Source organism: Mauremys mutica, chromosome 1 (genome assembly GCF_020497125.1).
Source record: "Mauremys mutica isolate MM-2020 ecotype Southern chromosome 1, ASM2049712v1, whole genome shotgun sequence".
NCBI lineage: Eukaryota > Metazoa > Chordata > Testudines > Geoemydidae > Mauremys > Mauremys mutica.
The window spans coordinates 340,443,694-340,461,540 of NC_059072.1; the positions used below are offsets into that span (position 1 = coordinate 340,443,694).

The 17,847-nt window shown below is 43.5% G+C and overlaps 2 protein-coding genes across 2 annotated transcripts in view; one reads left to right on the forward strand and one right to left on the reverse strand.

The window, feature by feature from the left end:
• Positions 1–17,847, reverse strand: part of TYR (tyrosinase) — an 82,842-nt gene that overhangs the window by 28,377 nt on the left and 36,618 nt on the right. Inside the window, exon 3 of the mRNA XM_045020209.1 lies at positions 12,503–12,650. Coding sequence (XP_044876144.1) covers positions 12,503–12,650 — 148 coding nt within the window. The remainder of the gene's footprint in view (positions 1–12,502; positions 12,651–17,847) is intronic.
• Positions 1–17,847, forward strand: part of GRM5 (glutamate metabotropic receptor 5) — a 488,230-nt gene that overhangs the window by 28,272 nt on the left and 442,111 nt on the right. The window lies entirely within an intron of this gene.

Consider the following 17,847-nt stretch of genomic DNA (forward strand, 5'->3'; position numbering starts at 1 on the left):
TGAGTTGCTCAGATACTGTGATAATGGAGGCCATAGAAGTACCTTATCTCAATAGATGTAATGGTTCCAAAAATCACTACCTAGGCGTATGATTCACCTCTCAAACACAGACCCTAGCATAGTGGGGCATTTTGTGAGAGATCCTGAGGCACAATGCCCTCTCTCAGCTCCTCTGGGACAGCACAGCCAGCCCCCAAGTCAGAGCTGTGCCATAAAAGCCACAACCCCATTTGGTTCAGCATTGATAGTGCGCTCAGCACTGTATGAAAAACCAAAAGGAGACCATCCCTTCCCAAAGAGTTCTCAGCCTCAGAAACAGACACAGAGAGAAGCGGTTACATTGTGAGACCCACAGGAGGGAGGGAAACCTTAAACATGACTGAAGTGATTCTGATAATGAAGACGGACTGGCTTGCTCTGCTTTTAGATGTGCTTAATCAACACCTCAGAGCAAGTGGAGTGTAGATTTTTCCTTTAGCTACTGTAGTTTTAAGATGAAAACCATATTTTCCATAAATTGCTGTCATATACCCTTGTATCAGCCTCCAGGAACTTTGAAAGCCCCTGACCAAGCCCTCCTCTGGCCCACCCACTCTGCTCACTTTGGTTCCTGTGATGTCCTGTCTGTCACTTAGTGGCTTTCAGCACAGCAATAACTGCTAATAAAGCAATTTTGTTATTCACTTGGGAAGTGCTAGAGATGTGCATTGCTGCCTCCCCGCTTTCCAACACATTTCCATGCTGCAGAGCAGCCTGCTAGATGTGCATTGTGCATGCTTGCCCTGGCACACTGCTCAGCATGGGTTTTGTAATGTATGCAAGGGTGGGGGAGAGAGAAAATCTGACAGGCAGCTGCCAACATGGAAGCATTGTGAAAAATGTAATTAATTTGCGTGTGGGCTTTGAGAATAGGGAAATATCCTGAGACTGCTTCACGGCCTAGGACATCTAGGACATATTTTTCTAATATTCTTTTAGAGGGGGGCTAAGGGATTTAGGTACCAAAAATCACTGGTGTCTAACTCCTTTAGGCATGTTTGGAAATCACAGCCTTAATGTATTTTCATATTGGCAATTAGTGTATTGTTATTTGTATCACAATAATGCCCCAACTGAGATCTGTAGAGACACATGGCAAGAGATAGCTCCTGCCTAAAGAGCTCAAAATCTGAACAAAGGGTGGGAGGGGAAACAGAGGCACAGCGAGATGAAGTGACTTGCCCAGGTCGCCCAGTGACTGAACTGGGAATAGAACTCAGGTCTGCTGATTCCCAGTCCACTATGGCTCAGTTCAACTAGCTTTACATAAAAGAAAAGTGTTATGTACATATTAACCAGACGCAAAGTCATGCTGGGGCTGTGAAGGGAAACTGTGTGATCTCTAATGACACCCAGAAAAAAAGGTACAATTGATACTCCCGAGGGAATTCTGCACCACTGCACAATGCAGAATTTTGCAGAATTTAATGGTTTTTGCCCAGAATTTCCTTTCCCCCACAGAAATGGGCTGCAGTGCTGCTGGCTGCCACTAGGGGATGCTGGACCCAGCAGAGCCCAGTTTGCACATAGAAGACACTGACTGAGGGTGGGGGAGGGAGCTAGAGGGTTCCCAGCGTGCCCTGAGAGAAGGAGACAGCGGCAGGCAGGAAACTCCACACAAGCCTGGGACCCAGCATCAGGCTGTTTCTCCCCCTGGATCCCTGGATTTCTGAGGAGTGGAGTGGGGGTGGGGGTGGTCAGGGCTGGGTGCCCCCATGGCTGGGTCTGAGGAGGAGGGTGCAGATGTATGAGCTAGGGGAGCCCATGGATGCGTTCTGGGTGTGTGTGTCTGAGCAAGGGGAGCCCATGGCTGGGTTCTGGGCCAGGGTGTGAGTGGAGGGACGGTAGATGTCTGGCCCCCGGCTGGGCTCTGCAGGAGGGAAGGGGCAGAGAAACAGGACCTGGATTGTCACAGGGGTTTCTTTAATACTCTACTCCTGAGGGAATTTTTGTGTGTCTGTATTGTTACAGACATACTTGCCAATGGGTATTTTGAAATAAATTACAAAAATAATTGAAACTGGTGTGATTATGTACTGTTATTTTGACAAATAAAATTTGCAGAATTTTAAAATATTGTGCGCAGAATTTTTAACTTTTTGGCGCAGAATGCCCCCAGGAATATTGCTACCCCTTTTGACCCAAGCAGTTAGCTACTGTCCTTGGTCTTGGTGGTTGTTTCCATTATTAGGAGAAGTTGATGAATCAGTCAGGTATGTTTCTGTTAGGATCTGTTTATTAACAAAATTCTCCCTCTCAAGGTCATGCTTCAAGAGTTTAATCTGGCTGACCTTGGTTTTCTGCTGCCTTCTCTGCTTCTATGGTATTTCTTGACTGCTTCTCTCTCTCTCTCCACCAAAACAATATCCATCTCCCTGTATTTGTGTTCAGTCCTCACTGAAACCCCTCCACCCACAGAGCTCAGTTTCTGATAGATCTTACATATGACATATGTTGGGTTGTGGCTCCTATGATTTGCGCTATCTCACTCCAAACAGGGCTTAACTTCTTGCATTTATCCTGAATGAAGGGCAGCTTTTACATTCATCAGCTTCAGAGAGATTTCACCCAACTCCCAGCATGATGATACTGTATATCATCATCATGCTGAAAACTGTTATGGAATGAACCAGTAGTTGGAAACACTAGGGGCTATATTAAGAACAGGAGTACTTGTGGCACCTTAGAGACTAACAAATTTATTTCAGTATAAGCTTTCGTGGGCTACAGCTCACTTCTTCGGATGCATAGAATGGAACACACAGACAGGAGATATTTATACATACAGAGAACATGAATAGGTGGAAGTATGCATACCAACAGGAAGAGCCTAATCAATTGAGATGAGCTATCATCAGCAGGAGAAGAACAAACTTTTGAAAGTTGAGATGACCCATAGAAGGTGTGAGGAGAACTTAACATAGGGAAATAGATTCAATTAGTGTAATGACCCAACCATTCCCAGTCTCTGTTTAAACCTAAGTTAATTGTATCCAATTTGCATATTAATTCGAGTTCAGCACTCTCTCTTTGGAATCTGTTTTTGAAGTTTTTTTGTTGCAAAATTGCCACCTTCAAGTCTGTCACTGAGTGATTAGAGAGGTTGAAGTGTTCTCCCACTGGTTTTTGAATGTTATGATTCCTGATGTCAGATTTGTGTCCATTTATTCTTTTGCGTAGAGACTGTCCGATTTGGCCAATGTACATGGCAGAGGGGCATTGCTGGCACATGATGGCATATATCACGTTGGTAGATGTGCAGCTATATTGTTGCAGAACATCACAGCCCTGTACTGGGAGCAGCACAGAACAGCCCCAGAGGCAGTTCTTGTACCGCTCTTGAAAGCATTGCAGTCTAGCACTCAGAGTAGTTCTGTGTAGTCCTTGCTGTCCCTGAGTGCAAAGACTTTAATTGTGCCTGGCCCTTCTGCTGGGTGCAAGTCAGGGAGAGACTTGTCTTATGAATGAGCTGGGAACAGACTAGTGCTAACCCTCCCAGACACAGACAGATCAGGACCATGAGTTGACAAATCCTTGACATGAAATGTTACGGGTTTACTGTGACTGTGGATGGTGGTGCATTATTAATGGCTGCCTCTTTGAACTGCCTTTGTCTAGCAGATCTAATATGACTCCAAGCCACAGTTCATGCAGTTCCAGAGAATATGATTTGTCACATATCATTTTTGCCAATATATCTGACAAAGCAACTTGAGACTCCCTGAGCCCCTATTGAGTGAAAAATGCAATAAAACTTAGCATTTACTCAGTGCTTTTAATCTTTGCAGTGCTTTATAAATATTAACCAGTTAATCTATGTACTAATGTCATACAATCCCTGTTTAACCACTGTGGTTAAGGTACTGGACTCAGGTGATCCTGATTCAGTTGCCAGCTCTGCTACATGCTTCCTGTGCGACCCTGGGCAATTCACTTTCTCTCTCTCTCTGCCTGAAGTCTCCATGAGCAGATGGGGGGATAATACTATCTTTCTCCCCACTCTGTTTCTTTTTTCTATTTTGATTATAGTCTCTCAAGGTCAGGGACTCTAGCTCACTTTGTGTTTTAGAACAGGTTGGAAACCTGAAATGTTTCTCATAAGAAATTTCAAATGAAAAAATCTTATAGTAATTTTTCAGCTGAAAAATTTCAGTTTTTTCTGCACACTATTTTGAATTAGTTTGAATAAAATAGATCATTTTTGTATCAGCATTTAAAATAAGATAACATTTTCCTGCCGTTTTGTGGTTTAAACCCCCCCCCCCAAAATGATATTTTAAGATGAAATGAAAAAAAGCGTTGCATTTCAAAATGTTGATTAGAAATGAAAGCTTTTATTTTGATATTTCCTGTGAGGAAAATTGAATTTTTTTGTTGGAATGGACATTTTTCCAGAAAAAAATTCTCAAAAAAATGTTGTCTTTTGGCAGGAAAAATATCTGCACAAAATATTTTGACTATATAAAGTGCCTTGTACAACAAGGCACTAATTTAACTGATGCCTCTAAATGTTATTTTTATTATTTGTATTAAAATAAGCTGAAGATCACAGTACTAGAACGAGATTGCACCGAGACATATAGCTCCAGCCTGCCAGTTCGGCAGCCATCCAGGATGGGCTGTGAGAGCACCTGGGGCAGGGGGAAGAGTAATAGGACAGCTGGCATTGCTGTATAGCCTTGACCAGGCAGAATAGTGGAGTTCTCATGGGGCTCAGAGGATGATAGCTAGGGGAGTGCCAACTGTACCTATTCGGAAGAATATCAGTGGCCTCCACTTACAGTGTCTCCCTCTCTAGCACCCTTTGGGTGGTAGTACGCTTAATTGTACATCCTTAGACGGTAGAATGATCACACATACACATGTGGACACACATCACTGTGTAATGCTGCCTCCTAAAGCAAGAATCTAGCCCTAGATGGCAGCTAGCAAAAAGATCATCATACAGCCAAGAGCAATGTCAAAATGTGGATGCCTACATGTTTATTGTGCTGTGAAACTTCAAAGTCAGTAATGTTCCAGTTAGGCTCTGAGGCCATCATTGAGCTGAGTGAAATCCAAAAATGTATCCAATTACTAGGACCTCAGTTTAATTTGCCTGTACTAAATTCTATTATTTGTGAGACTTGGGTGCTACTAATGATGGCTTGGTTGAATAGGTCTATCCAATCCAACAGTGCTGTAAATAGGCTGACAAACAAATCCAAGAGAGTTGTGGGTAGGGCTGGTCAAGCAATGATATTTTTTATGATGAAAAATTTCAAATAACCCCCCTTTTTAGGAGTCATCAGTAATTTTTTGGGGTGTCATTGAATTTTTGGGGGAGGGGGAAGGAGGCTGTTGAAAACCCAAACCCAGAAATTTGAGGTTTTTGGCTACCAATAAATTGAAAGTCTGGGGGTTTGGAATCTTCAGTTTTTTAACAAAAACCTGAAAGGTTTTGAAAAAAATGGAAATTTGTTGATGAAAATTTGTTTTGTCAAAAAACTATTTTCTGTCAGGAGGAAAAAAAAACCCCAAAAGCAAAATGTGGCATTTCGATCAGTCCTAGTTGTGAACAAGAAGTTCCAGTGCCTTCTGCTCATTATCCATTAATATCACGTGACAGCTTTTCCAAATGAGGTCCATCCTTTGAGTCCAGCCATTTCAAGAAAGGATGAAAGCCCTGATGAGTTATGTTCAGGCTTTCTTTGTGCTTATGACTTATGCCACTAGTTAGGGGTCAGCAACAAAATCCCGTGGCCTGAGACCAATTCTGAAACTCCATTTCTAACACTGGATGCTTTGTTTGAATCATCCACATAATAACAATTAATAATTATTATGAATCACGTTTATTATGTAAACATGCCTAGGGATCAACTAGTAGTGCCTAGGGATCAATTAAGAGTGTAGTTTGTGATCCACCCTCAGATCCTTTTCTGCAGAACTCTTTCCTAGGCAGTCATTTCCCATTTTGTATTTGTGGAATTGATTATTCCTTCTTAAGTGGAGTACTTTGCATTAGTCCTTATTGAATTTCATTCTGTTATTTGAGACCATTTCTCCAGTTTGTCAAGATCATTATGAATTTGATTCCTGTCCTCCAAAGCACTTGCAACCCCTGCTAGCTTGGTATCATCTTCAGACTTTATAAGTGTACTCTCTATGCCATTATCAAAATCATTTATGAATATATTGAATAGAACCAGGCCCAGGACAGATTGCTCTGAAACCCCACTCAACATGCCCTTCCAGCTTGACTGTGAACCATTAATAACTACTCTCTAAGTACAGTTTTTCAACCAGTTGTACAAACACCTTATAGTAAGTTCATGCAGATCACCTGCTGTTAAAAATTAGATTCTGGGTTTGGTCCTTAGTTACCAACTAACGAGCAAATAATAGATGAAGAACCTGATCCTGCATTGACGACAGAGCTGCTGTGTGAGCACCAAGTTACTCCAGTCTAGCTGTATAGGTGGGACTAAAGAAGGGACTGTATTGCTAAGTATCCCATTAGCATAAGGCTCATCTCAGACACATCATTTTCCACCTAAATCTGCTGCCCTTCCCCTTTTTATACCCTGCACGCTTGCAGGTAGGGGAGAGTGTGACTAGGAGACCCACTATCACTCAGTATGGAAGAGCATCCATAGTGCTTGTCAGAGAATTTCAGCCCTGCCTCCCAAGATCCCACCCACACTTGGGGTTGAACATCTCATGGCAGAAGACTGAGGTCCAGAACATCAGAGCTGGGCCACCAGAACCCCCCAATGCAGGTGTAGTCAAGCACCATGGACAGAGTTCATGAATTAATCTACCTAGGCTACAAGCAGAGTTCAAATGGTTTCAGCAAACTGGACGTTCTTTGATTAATGGGTCTCACCACCTCCTTTGTGAAGTCCATGTCTCACCTATGGGTGCAAAAACATCTTTTCACTGAGACAAAGTTCAGGATCTATCAAAACTGTATTGTTATATGAGTCAGAAACCTAGATCCTCTCTTACAAGGGGACTTGGAGTGTCTAGCCAGCAGCAAATCCTGAAAATAAAGTGGTTTGGCTTTGATTGAAATGTCACAATCTCACAGAGGTCTGGCCTTCCTCAACCGCTCATTATTTTCAAAAGTGGCATTGCTCTTTGACTATGTCACCAGGATGGACAAAATCACCCCAGCATATTGTGCTGTCAAACTTTATCAACACATGAAGGGATGCATGTCGTGACACTACCTGATGCCAATCTGCAGGGCCACACCAGAGATTTGTGGAATCACAGGACTGAGCCAGATCTGGGTACTTCACTAGATGGTCCCTAGTGGAGCACCATCAACCATGGTCACCCTGGCTGGTGCAACGGTCCGCAGTAGATTATACATGTTTGATGATGCCTAATGCTTTGCTTGCACTTGTTGGTGGACTCCACTCTACACTTCTGCTGGAGCAGAGCAAGCATGCGTATCCTGCTGTGCATCATGTGCCTCTATGTAAAATCAATTAAAATCCATCTATTGCCTTACTTCTATGGCCCCCATACCAATAATAGTTGAACACTTCATCATCGTTAATGTATCTGTCCACACAATAACCCTGTTAGACAGAGAGACATAAGATGCAGATCCTCAGAGTTATGCAGACACCTAACTTCCATTGATCGAAATTGGACACCTGAGTGTCCAAACTTGAATCTCCTGAGGCTATCACCAAGGCTACCCCCAATGCTCTGGACCATCCCTCCTCTCTGGAAAAAAGTTAGATATAGCACAGTTCTCTGCCTCTACAAGGGTCTGAAGGTCGACAGCAGTGGTTGGTATCACTGTCTGTATCTACCTACTTTCACTATAGGCTTTTTGTTTTTTAATTCTCCCTTCTATAGGCCATCACCTCACAGGTCTCCTAATGTTTACTAAGTACTCCAGCAGGTAGGGAATGCCTATTGAAGTCTTTAGGCAGAGAGGGTTAGAAATAGAAACCCACAGACCCAACACTAACTACAATCAGAGTTCTAATGCATTCTGACTGAAGCATAAAAGTTGAGCTTGAGACAAAACTTTTCCCGCTGCTGCAGTGATTATTGTTCTCTCTTTCTACACTATTCTTTGTATGCCCACCTGCCTCTCAGAAAAGGAATCCTCCACAGTCCTTAGACTATGTAGGAAAGGAACAGTTTATTAAATGTACTGTACTTACCTATCTGTCACCTACTTATTAATTACAACTAAAAGTATGATTCATCTGTCATGGATAAGGCTGCTAAGTAACCCTAATCATGCTAATGTATTTTTGTCACTTATGCAAAAGGCAGCATTATTACCATTAGCTGCAAGTGGTGGTAACATTTATTCTGCCACAGACAGGTTGCACCATAGCTTTTGCATTGTCTTCACAGTTGTGTGCAGTGATTTACTTTGTCAATACCAATAGGATCCCAGGATGTTTTCTTTGCAAAGTTTATCTTAGAAAATTGATAATGATTACAGTTTTTGAAAGTGCTCTTAATAACTAGGAGTGAAATTCAGCATGCGGGCCTATGCAACATGTAAGCCTTGATTTCAGTGGGACTGAAGTGATGCATAGATCTTGTTCTGGTCCCACTGTGTGTGGGTGAATTCCACCTGGGAGGACTCTGTGGCTCTAGGTATATAATAAATTCTGAAATTATTGAAAGACTGGTCACTGGTCTTCTGCTCTGAGGGTTGTGGTCTCATGTCAAACATCCTGTTCAATCTGTCCTGGGGCAGTTAGGATGGTCAGTGAGGAAATATGGGTTGCAGTGTGTGGAAAGCATCTCCCTCATCTTTCCAAACCAAGCACTTCCCCCTCTGGTGATGGCGGGCCTGGCATAAATTAACCCCAGCCCACTCTGGGCAGCATTCATCCTCCTCCTTTCTGTGCTCCTTTGGCCGTATTCCCTGGGTAGGCCCCAGGGCTGGCCCACAGGATGATCCTCCACCAAACAAAAGGGGAATAGTCCCATAAACACAAAACCAAAGGGTGATACCTTCCCCTGCCTCCTTGCTGGGGCTGGGTATTGCTCTGTAGTCTGCCCCAGGGTATCAGTCCGTCCCCTAGCAGGCACTCAGGTTTGTCTGCTTCCCCCTATGGGAAGAAGCCGTAGCCTCCCCGCCAGAGAAGCTTACTTCCCTGCTGCCACTAGCCTGGTAGCAAATCGTCTCTCTCTTCTGGTTTTTAAAGGTCTCAGGCAGCCCTTAACTGGATCCAGGTGTTCCTAATTGACCCCTTTTCAGCTTATAGGGAAAAGGGCCTTTAACATTTTAGGGCTAACATGTCTGCCTTCCCACACCATCTTGCAGCTGTCAGGCCTGGCTTTGTCACAAGTGTCTTTAGTACACAGGTGGCTCCCAGCTTTATAGTTTCACCTCTTCCAGCCCAGCTAGCTGATTGATTTACTGAGCAGAGTGATGTATGGACGAGGGCAGGGCTTGAGAAAACCATTCACCCTAATGAGCAGGAATTTTTCTGTGGGGGAGTGACATCAACTTTTGCAAAATTCATTTTAAAAGAAGAAAATTATATTTCTAGGGCCAGATCTTCAGCTGGTGTAAATCTGGCCTGGTTCCATTGATGTCCATGAAGCTATTTTAATTTACATCAGCAGAGGAGCCCTCTGCTGCCTTCCCAAGTCTGCAGACAGACTATTCCAGTGTCTCTGCTGCTGCTCAGAGCTTCTACAAGTACAGCAGAAGGAGATCTGATCAGAATCTTGCCATTTTCCATTGCTGCTATTCAGAACCATGTGGGCAGCCACATAGCTGATAAGAATCTGGTAAATTTCAACCTACTTTAAAAGCATTGCTCATCAGATATTTATGATTTTGCAGTTGTCTTTTGATTAACTGTCCATGTTTCTTTCTTGCTTGCTTTCTGATCTTTACAAATGAATAGCAATACTATAGTACAAATATTTGTAGATTTATATATACAAACAAAATATATATGGCAAACAAAATATTTTACATTTTTAATTTCAGCTTCAAATCTTGGAAAGTCACAGAAATCGTAGAAGTGTAGGGCAGGAGGGGACCTTGAGAGGTCATCAAGTCCTTAACTTTGCACTGAGGCAGGATCAAGTAAAACCATCCCTGACAAGTGTTTGTCTAACCCAGGGATCAGCAACCTTTGGCACGCGGCTTGCCAGGGTGAGCACCCTGGCAGGCCGGGCCGGTTTGTTTACCTGCTGCGTCTGCAGGTTCGGCAGATCGTGTCACCCGCTGGCCACGGTTCACCGTCCCAGGCCAGTGGGGACTGCGGGAAGTGGCGCAGGATGAGGGATGTGCTGGCCGCCGTTTCCCACCACCCCCATTTGCCTGGAGCGGCAAACCGCGGCCAGTGGGAGCCACGATCAGCCGAACCTGCAGATGTAGCAGGTAAACAAACTGGCCCGGCCCGCCAGGGGGCTTACCCTGGTGAACCGTGTGCCAGAGGTTGCCGATCCCTGGTCTAATCTGTTCTTAAAAACCTCCCATAACAGGGATTCTGTAACCTCCCTTGAAAGCCTATTTCAGACCATAACTAGTTAGAAAGTTTTTCCTAATATCTAACCTAAATCTCCCTCCTGTGAAGTAAGCAGATTCTTCTTGTCCTACCTTCAGGGCACATGAAAAACTATTGAGCACTGTCCTCTTTATAACAGTCCTTAACCTATTTGAGAACTATCAGGTACCTGCTCAGTGTTTTTTTCCTCAAGACTAAACTTGCCCAGTTTTTTAACCTTTCCTCATGGGTCATGATTTCTAAACCTGTTCTCATGTTTATTGGTGTCCTCTGGACTCTCTCCAATTTGTCCACATTCTTCTTAAAATGTGCTGCCCAAAACTGGACACAATACTCCATCTGAGTGCTGAGTAGAGCAGAACAATTACCTCCTGCATCTTAAATACAATACTCTTGTTAATACAACCCAGAATGATATTACCCTTTTTTGCAACTACATGTTAGGGACCAGGACATAGGTGGTCTAGCCTACTGGTCAGAGCAGGAGTCAGGTGTAGTGGGCAGAGCAGGCATCCTGGTCAGGGAACTGAGTTGAGAGTCAGCAACTGAGTCAACTGCTGATTACCAGAGCCAAGGATCAAGCCAGAGTTGGTGTCAGAAGTCAGAGCTGGGGGTTAGAGCCAGGAAGCGAGGCAAGGATCAGGCATGGAGCAGGAGCATGGTGGGAACTAGGAGAGAAGGCAGGGCCAGGAGTGGAGCAGAAATCAGGAGCAGGATTGGGCGTAGAATGCAGGCATGAGCAGGGTCTGCTGTTGCTGCTGCTGCTGTGGTAAATCACCTAGTTGCTCAGACAACTTCCTGTGCTTCCTTCCGGCTTAATTAGCATGGCCGGACTAATTGCTGGAGCTGGTGAATCCTCCAATCAGCGCTTTTGTGCATGGTGCCTTGGCTGAGGCTGTCATCCTGCTAGCTCCTTGGCCCTTGGGATTTCAGAAGAGTTCAGGTGGCAGCCAGCATCTGATGGCTGTCTGGGAACTCACAGGCCTGCACATCACATGTTGGCTCTTATATAGTCTGTGATCCATTGTAATCCGCAGATCTTTTTCTGCAGTGCTACCATCTAGCCAGTTATATTGTGTTTGTGCATTTGATTTTTCTTAAGTGTAGCACTTTGCATTTGTTTTTATTGAATTTCATCTGGTTGAATTTCATCAGTTTGACAGCAAACCATTGATAACTACTCCTTTGAGAACAATCTTTCAACCAGTTGTGCACCCACCTTACAGTAATTTCATCTAGACCGTATTTCCCTAGTTTGCTTATGAGACTGTCGTGGTGCTTTGTCAAAAGCCTTACTAAAATCAAGATACATTGTCAACAGCTTCCCTCCGTACACTAGGCCAGTAACATTGTCAAAGAAGGAAAATAATCCTTCTCTTAGCAATTTTGTCCATTGTTTGCAGAACTGAGGTTCTTTTCCTGTTTCTAACGAACCTGGCTTCCTTCGGTTTGATGTTCTTTTTGCCTGTACAACTACAGCTCCTTTCTGTTCCAGCTGAAGGCGTTCACAGTTGTGTGTGTCACACTGAAAAATTGGAATTTGGCATTTTTGTTTATGAACAATCGATATTATTTTTTTTTCTTGTGAATGATTGATTCAAACAAAATTAATATTTGGAATTGAGAGGAATTCTATCTGATCATAGCAATGTTAAAGTCAATCACATTTTTAACTCAGAGTCCTTGACACTGAATAAGTTTCTATTCACCACAAAATCACTGAATTATTATTAATACATTTGTCTAGTTTTTCAACACTCTTTTAATACGGTGAACATTCATACAAGTATGAAAATTACAACATGATTGCTGTCAATTAGACTAAATTAATGAAGAGCTCAGTTATGTATGTCTGAAAATATTGTAAGTTTAATAGCATCTAAATTATCTGAAGTTTGATACTAAGGTAAAAAGCACATTTTAAATACACAAAACAGATCAGTTTTATGAGGAAGAGTCAAACTCACCTGTCAACGAAGGCATGGTGAAGGATAAAGATAGGATCGTTAGCAGATCCTTGTACCTGGGACATTGAGCCATTCATGTAGATGTGAAGTGCATTATGTAAACTGCTTTGAGACATGTTCGCTATTCCAGTCTGTGGATTTGCAAAGCCTATATGTGAAGAGGAAATCATACACTGATATGAAGATGTGGTTAATTATTCTTTCAGTAAGACAGAAGCTCAAAGTACCTACTAATTAGATTTCATTTATGTTCAGCTCTTTAGTATAATACTAAGATAAATGTTTAAAGAAAGAACACTAGTATACTTGGAAAGCACATCAGAGATGACATTAGAAGAAACTAAATTAAAACTACTGCCATAAAACTAAAGCAACATGCCACTACATGAACTACTTAATTGATTTATATTTTTAATTTTGTCCAATATTTCTGGCTATTAAAAAAGCATTCTAAGAGCCCAATCTTGCAAATATTTATGCATGTGAGTAACTTTATTCATATGAATATGAAATTTATTTGGGCCCAAACCTACTAAGGGAATTATTTAACTGACTTACTGTATCTCTGACAAATCACAGATAACTGGTGAAGCAGTAAAAGTTTGAGAAAAGTAAATGAAAGGAGATTGACCCTGGCAATTACTAGTCCATAAGCTGTTGTGTTTTGTGATACACTTAGACTGCAAGCTCTTTGGAGCAGGGGTCATAGTTTTATTATGTGTGTACAGTGCTGAGCACTTTTCCCTGACTGGGGCCCTTAGGAACCACCGCACTGCAAAAATAGTAATAGTAAAAGGATGGAAAAAATAATTGGCAATGTCATCCCCTTCCATAATCAAATGTACAGGACAGGGCTCTGGGGAAAGAAGTCTCTTTGAGGATTGCCCTGAGGATTGGACTTTTAAAGGCCACAGGGCCCATCCCCAAACCCAGCAGACACAGGAGAATATGTGACACCCGGCCCCTACTCTAGGGGCCATGTGTCCCCATATTGGTTCTGGTCCTGGTAGCCCCTGGTGGTCCCTTCTGGCCTTAAACTCTATGAGCCCTGGCCTAGCTTTCTGCTAGCACAGGTGATCCCTAGCCAGCAGGAGATCCATCAGAGTGTCAATACGGCACTGTATTTTCTCTTTCTGGGAGTCTCCATGGCTATGTTTACACTGCAATTAAAATCCCATGACTGGCCCATACCAGCTGACTCGGTCTTGTGGGGCTCAGGCTAAGGGGCTGTTTGATTGTGGTGTAGACATTCGGGCTTGGGCTGCAGCCAGAGCTCTGGGACCCTTCCACCTCACAGGGTCCTGAAGCCCAGGCTCCACCCCGAGCCCAGGCATTTAAACCGCAGTTAAAGAGCCCCTTAGCTCAAGCCCTGCGAGCCCGAGTCAGCTAGTACACGCCAGTCACAGCTTTTTAACTGCAGTGTAGACATACCTTATGGTGTCAGGGTTAGGATAATCTGTATAGGTTCTCCTGGTTCCTGTCCTACCCATAAGGTTGGAGGACTTTCTAATTGCATAAACCCAAACATCCTTGCCCGGCCCCCTTCCCCACCCCTCTTCTGCACCCCCCACCCCAGTTCAGCCCCCCGGCTCGCTCTCCCCCACCCTCACTCACTTTCACTGGGCTGGGGTGGGGGTTGGGGTGCAGGAGGGAGCTCAGGGCTGGGGAAGGGGTTTGGCGTGGAGGAGAGGGTGCGGGGTCTGCGAGGGAGTTAGAGTGTAGGAGGAGGTTTCTACCTCAGGCAGGGGGTTGGGGTGCGGGTGGATGTGCAGGGTCTGGGAGGGACTTAGGGTATGGCAGGGTTCCGACCTGGGGCAGGAGGTTCGGGGTGTGGGCGGCACTTCCCTCAGACAGTTCCCGGTTGGTGGTGCAGCAGGGTTAAAGCAGGCTCCCTGCCTGCCCTGGCTCCACACTGCTCCCAGAAGCAGCTGCCATGTCCAGCCCCTAGGCCAGGCGGCTCTGAGCAGCGTGTGCTATCCATGCCTGCATGTGCCTCCCCCAATGGGAGCTGCGGAGCCGGCGCTGGGGGCAGGGGCAGCACGCGGAACTTCCCTGATCACCCCTGTGCCTAGGGGCCGGACAAGCTGGCCATTTCTGAGGAGTGCGCAGAGCCAGGGCAGGCAGGGAGGTTAGCCTCGCTGCGCTGCCAACCAGACTTTTAACAGTCCGGTCAGTGGCACTGACTGCAGCCGCCAGGGTCTGTTTTCGGCCAGGCATTCCAGTCGAAAACTGGATGCCTGGCAACCCTACCTACCCACTGATGCTGTAGTGGGGTATTACTGAGGTTGGTGTTAAACATGGTGTTTCTTTAACCTAGCCTACTATGCGTCTACTCTCTCTTCTGAATCGTTCCTTAAAGCACTCTCCCAGAACACACACACATTCTAGGCCTCCCTGACACTGAAGTATATCAGAACAGACAGAAAATCTTAAAAAATAAAAACGTAACAAAAATAGTGGAACTAACAAGATGCCTTCAGCGCTAAACTTCAGCGCTCCATCACTTTGTCACATCTCATCCCCGTCCATACATTTTACATTGTTTATAAAGATAGTAAATGTAGTAAGGCAGAAACCTTGTCTCTTTGTTTGTCCGGAAAGTGCCTTGCATTCTTTGAGGACAGCATAAATCATAATATCTCATGAGTCACCTGGGAGAGTATTTTATTATATCACGAAGCAGTAAAGTCATGGGAGAAGCAGAGTGGTTTAGCGCAGTGTTTCTCAACGACTGGTCCATGGACTGCTGTCGGTCCCTGAGAACTTCCTGACACAGGTTAGGAAGGCAGCAAGCTGGTTTCTGGAATCAAAAAGTCTGCAAAACACTAATCTAGTGTATAGGGCCCTAAATGGGGATTTTGGAGACCTGGATTCTACTCCCAGCTTTGGAATTGATCTTTTTGTGTGGCCACTTCACCCCATCTGTCTGTGCCTTGTCTGTTTAGATAATAAGATCTTTTTGCGGTCAAGGACTGTTTCTTACTATGTGAATGCACAGTGCCTGGTATAAATAGGGCCTTATTCTCATCTGAGTCCTCTAGGTGCAAATGCAGTGCTTCTAATAGAAGGAATAGTCCCTCTCCATAAGACTAAAATTTTGAGTTCATTTCCAGTTGTTGAATTCTCACAGCGATGTTGACAAATCCAAGGGTCTGGACACAGGAGGGGAGGAGTGGAATTACCTTAGGCGGTATATAGGGAAATAATTAGTAATTGGATTAAATTAATATGGGGGAAATTTAGATCAGGAAAAGCTTCCTGATAGTAAAAGGCGAAAGATTTACATGCTCTGAAGAGAAACCAGAGGAGCTGTGCAATAGTCTCTGGGGGGAAGTGATGGGAGCCACATCACTTAGAAATTTTAAAACTCGATTGGATGAAACACTAGAAAATGTGTTGTATGGGGCAATCTGGCATGGACAAAGAGGTATGTTCTACTTCAGCCAGAAGTTACTGGGTTTGCTGGAATTACTGATGAAATTTTATGGCATTTTTTTTTTCAGGAGACCACACTAGCTGATCCTAATAGTTCCTTTTGGTTTTAAAAGCTATTAATCTAGGTACTTAATAACATGGTAAGTTTCTTTCAGCTCTGACTTCTATGAAATAGTTCTTTGAAAATGAACTGAAAAAAATCTACTTGTCAGTCTTCTTAAAATGGATAAGACTTCAGGCCCTTCACTTGTGTTGTACTACAGCTCATTATGGAGGGCAGGGGTGAAGGGAGATTGGTAGAGTACTATTTATATTGCTTCTAGAGGACTCTGGCCAGGAAACTAGATGTTCTGCATCAGTCTTAAAGAAGTTTTGACAAGTTTCAGCCCTAAAAATGATGTTAGCACTTGAGTTATCATATGAAAAGGGTTATACGGAATACTTCTGTATACTAAGATGCACTGAATCAGGGCAGCCTCTTCACAGGGACATCTCCCAGAGAGCCAATTTCGCCTAATGTGGACATTGTCATTCATACCAGCTACTGATTAACTGGGACAGTCTTAGCATTAAAGGCTTAGGTCATGTTTAATTCTAAACTGTGGGCTCTTAATGCGGAAGATTTCATATAAATATTAAAGAAGGAAGAAATAATAATTAAATGCAGCAAGTATCACTTTTACCAGTGTGCTTTTACACAGTACGACCTTTACTATGATTTCACTTGAATTCTTTTCAGACTTGTTTGAAAGGGTCTCCGGGCAACCATTTACTCCGGGCAATGGGTGGTGAACCAGGCTGAGCCAATTCAGAGGAATCTACAATATGAAAAGAATTTCGTAGCACTTAGAGAAACTTGTGTTTCCACGAGGAGGAGAGGGAGTGAATCTCTAATTCACCACTATGATAAATCTCAGAAGTTCTTGGAGGGAAGCCCCATTAGAACATGATGTGCTAGAACCAGTAATTATGGCTGGATCTTATGTTATTGAGGTCAATAGGATCTTTGCCAGTGTTTTAAACTGGAGCCGAATAAAATTCTTAAAGACCACGTGCCTGGTTCTTCTCTTGCTCATAGCACTGTAAATCAAGAAATCAGTGGTTCAATGGGATTGAACTGACCTTGTGGAGCTATGCCAATGTACACCAGTTGGAACTGTGGCCCAAAGTTTATTAGATTGAGCTGATAGTGCCGCCTCAGTTGCCCAACACTTTCCATTATAATTATATACATGCAGTCTTTATAAAGTATTCAAGTGTATCAGGTGTCTGCCTTTTAATAGATGCTATTTAATTATACTAACAACAGTCTAGCAGCCGAGATCAGGAAACTCCATATACAATCAGTCAGGGACACAGCTATGTAAATATAGTGCAAGTCAGGTAGTGTCTTCCTTCACTACTCCTCATTTGCTGCTGAATTGACAGCAGTGAGTGCATTTGGTAGATTTCAGAGTGTATTCGGGGCTTTGATAGTATTAACATTAATTACTGCAGTGATGTGGCAAATGTCCCATACATTATACCACCTCCTGCATTCTTTTGGTGTATTATTTAACATCTGTGACACTCATTAAGCTATTTAACTATTTTCAGGGTTGTTGGATTTTATAAATGCACTTAAGTAAAATTCACTTTGCACTATTTCCAAGTCAAGAGCTAAGGACATCAATCACTCTGAAGGTGAAATTTCACTCTGTAAGGTGCATGCCTGGGTCACATTGAATCCAACACATCTGGGGATGTACATTTGGGGATGAATGTAACTGTAAGAAGAATTCCATGTTGCAGAGTAGCACACACTCAGATTGATGTATCTATTTTAAATACATGAGAAGGGGAAAATAAGGCTGCTATGGGCACTAACATAGCATAGCTTGAATGCTGTAGCTATGCCGCTGTAACCCCAT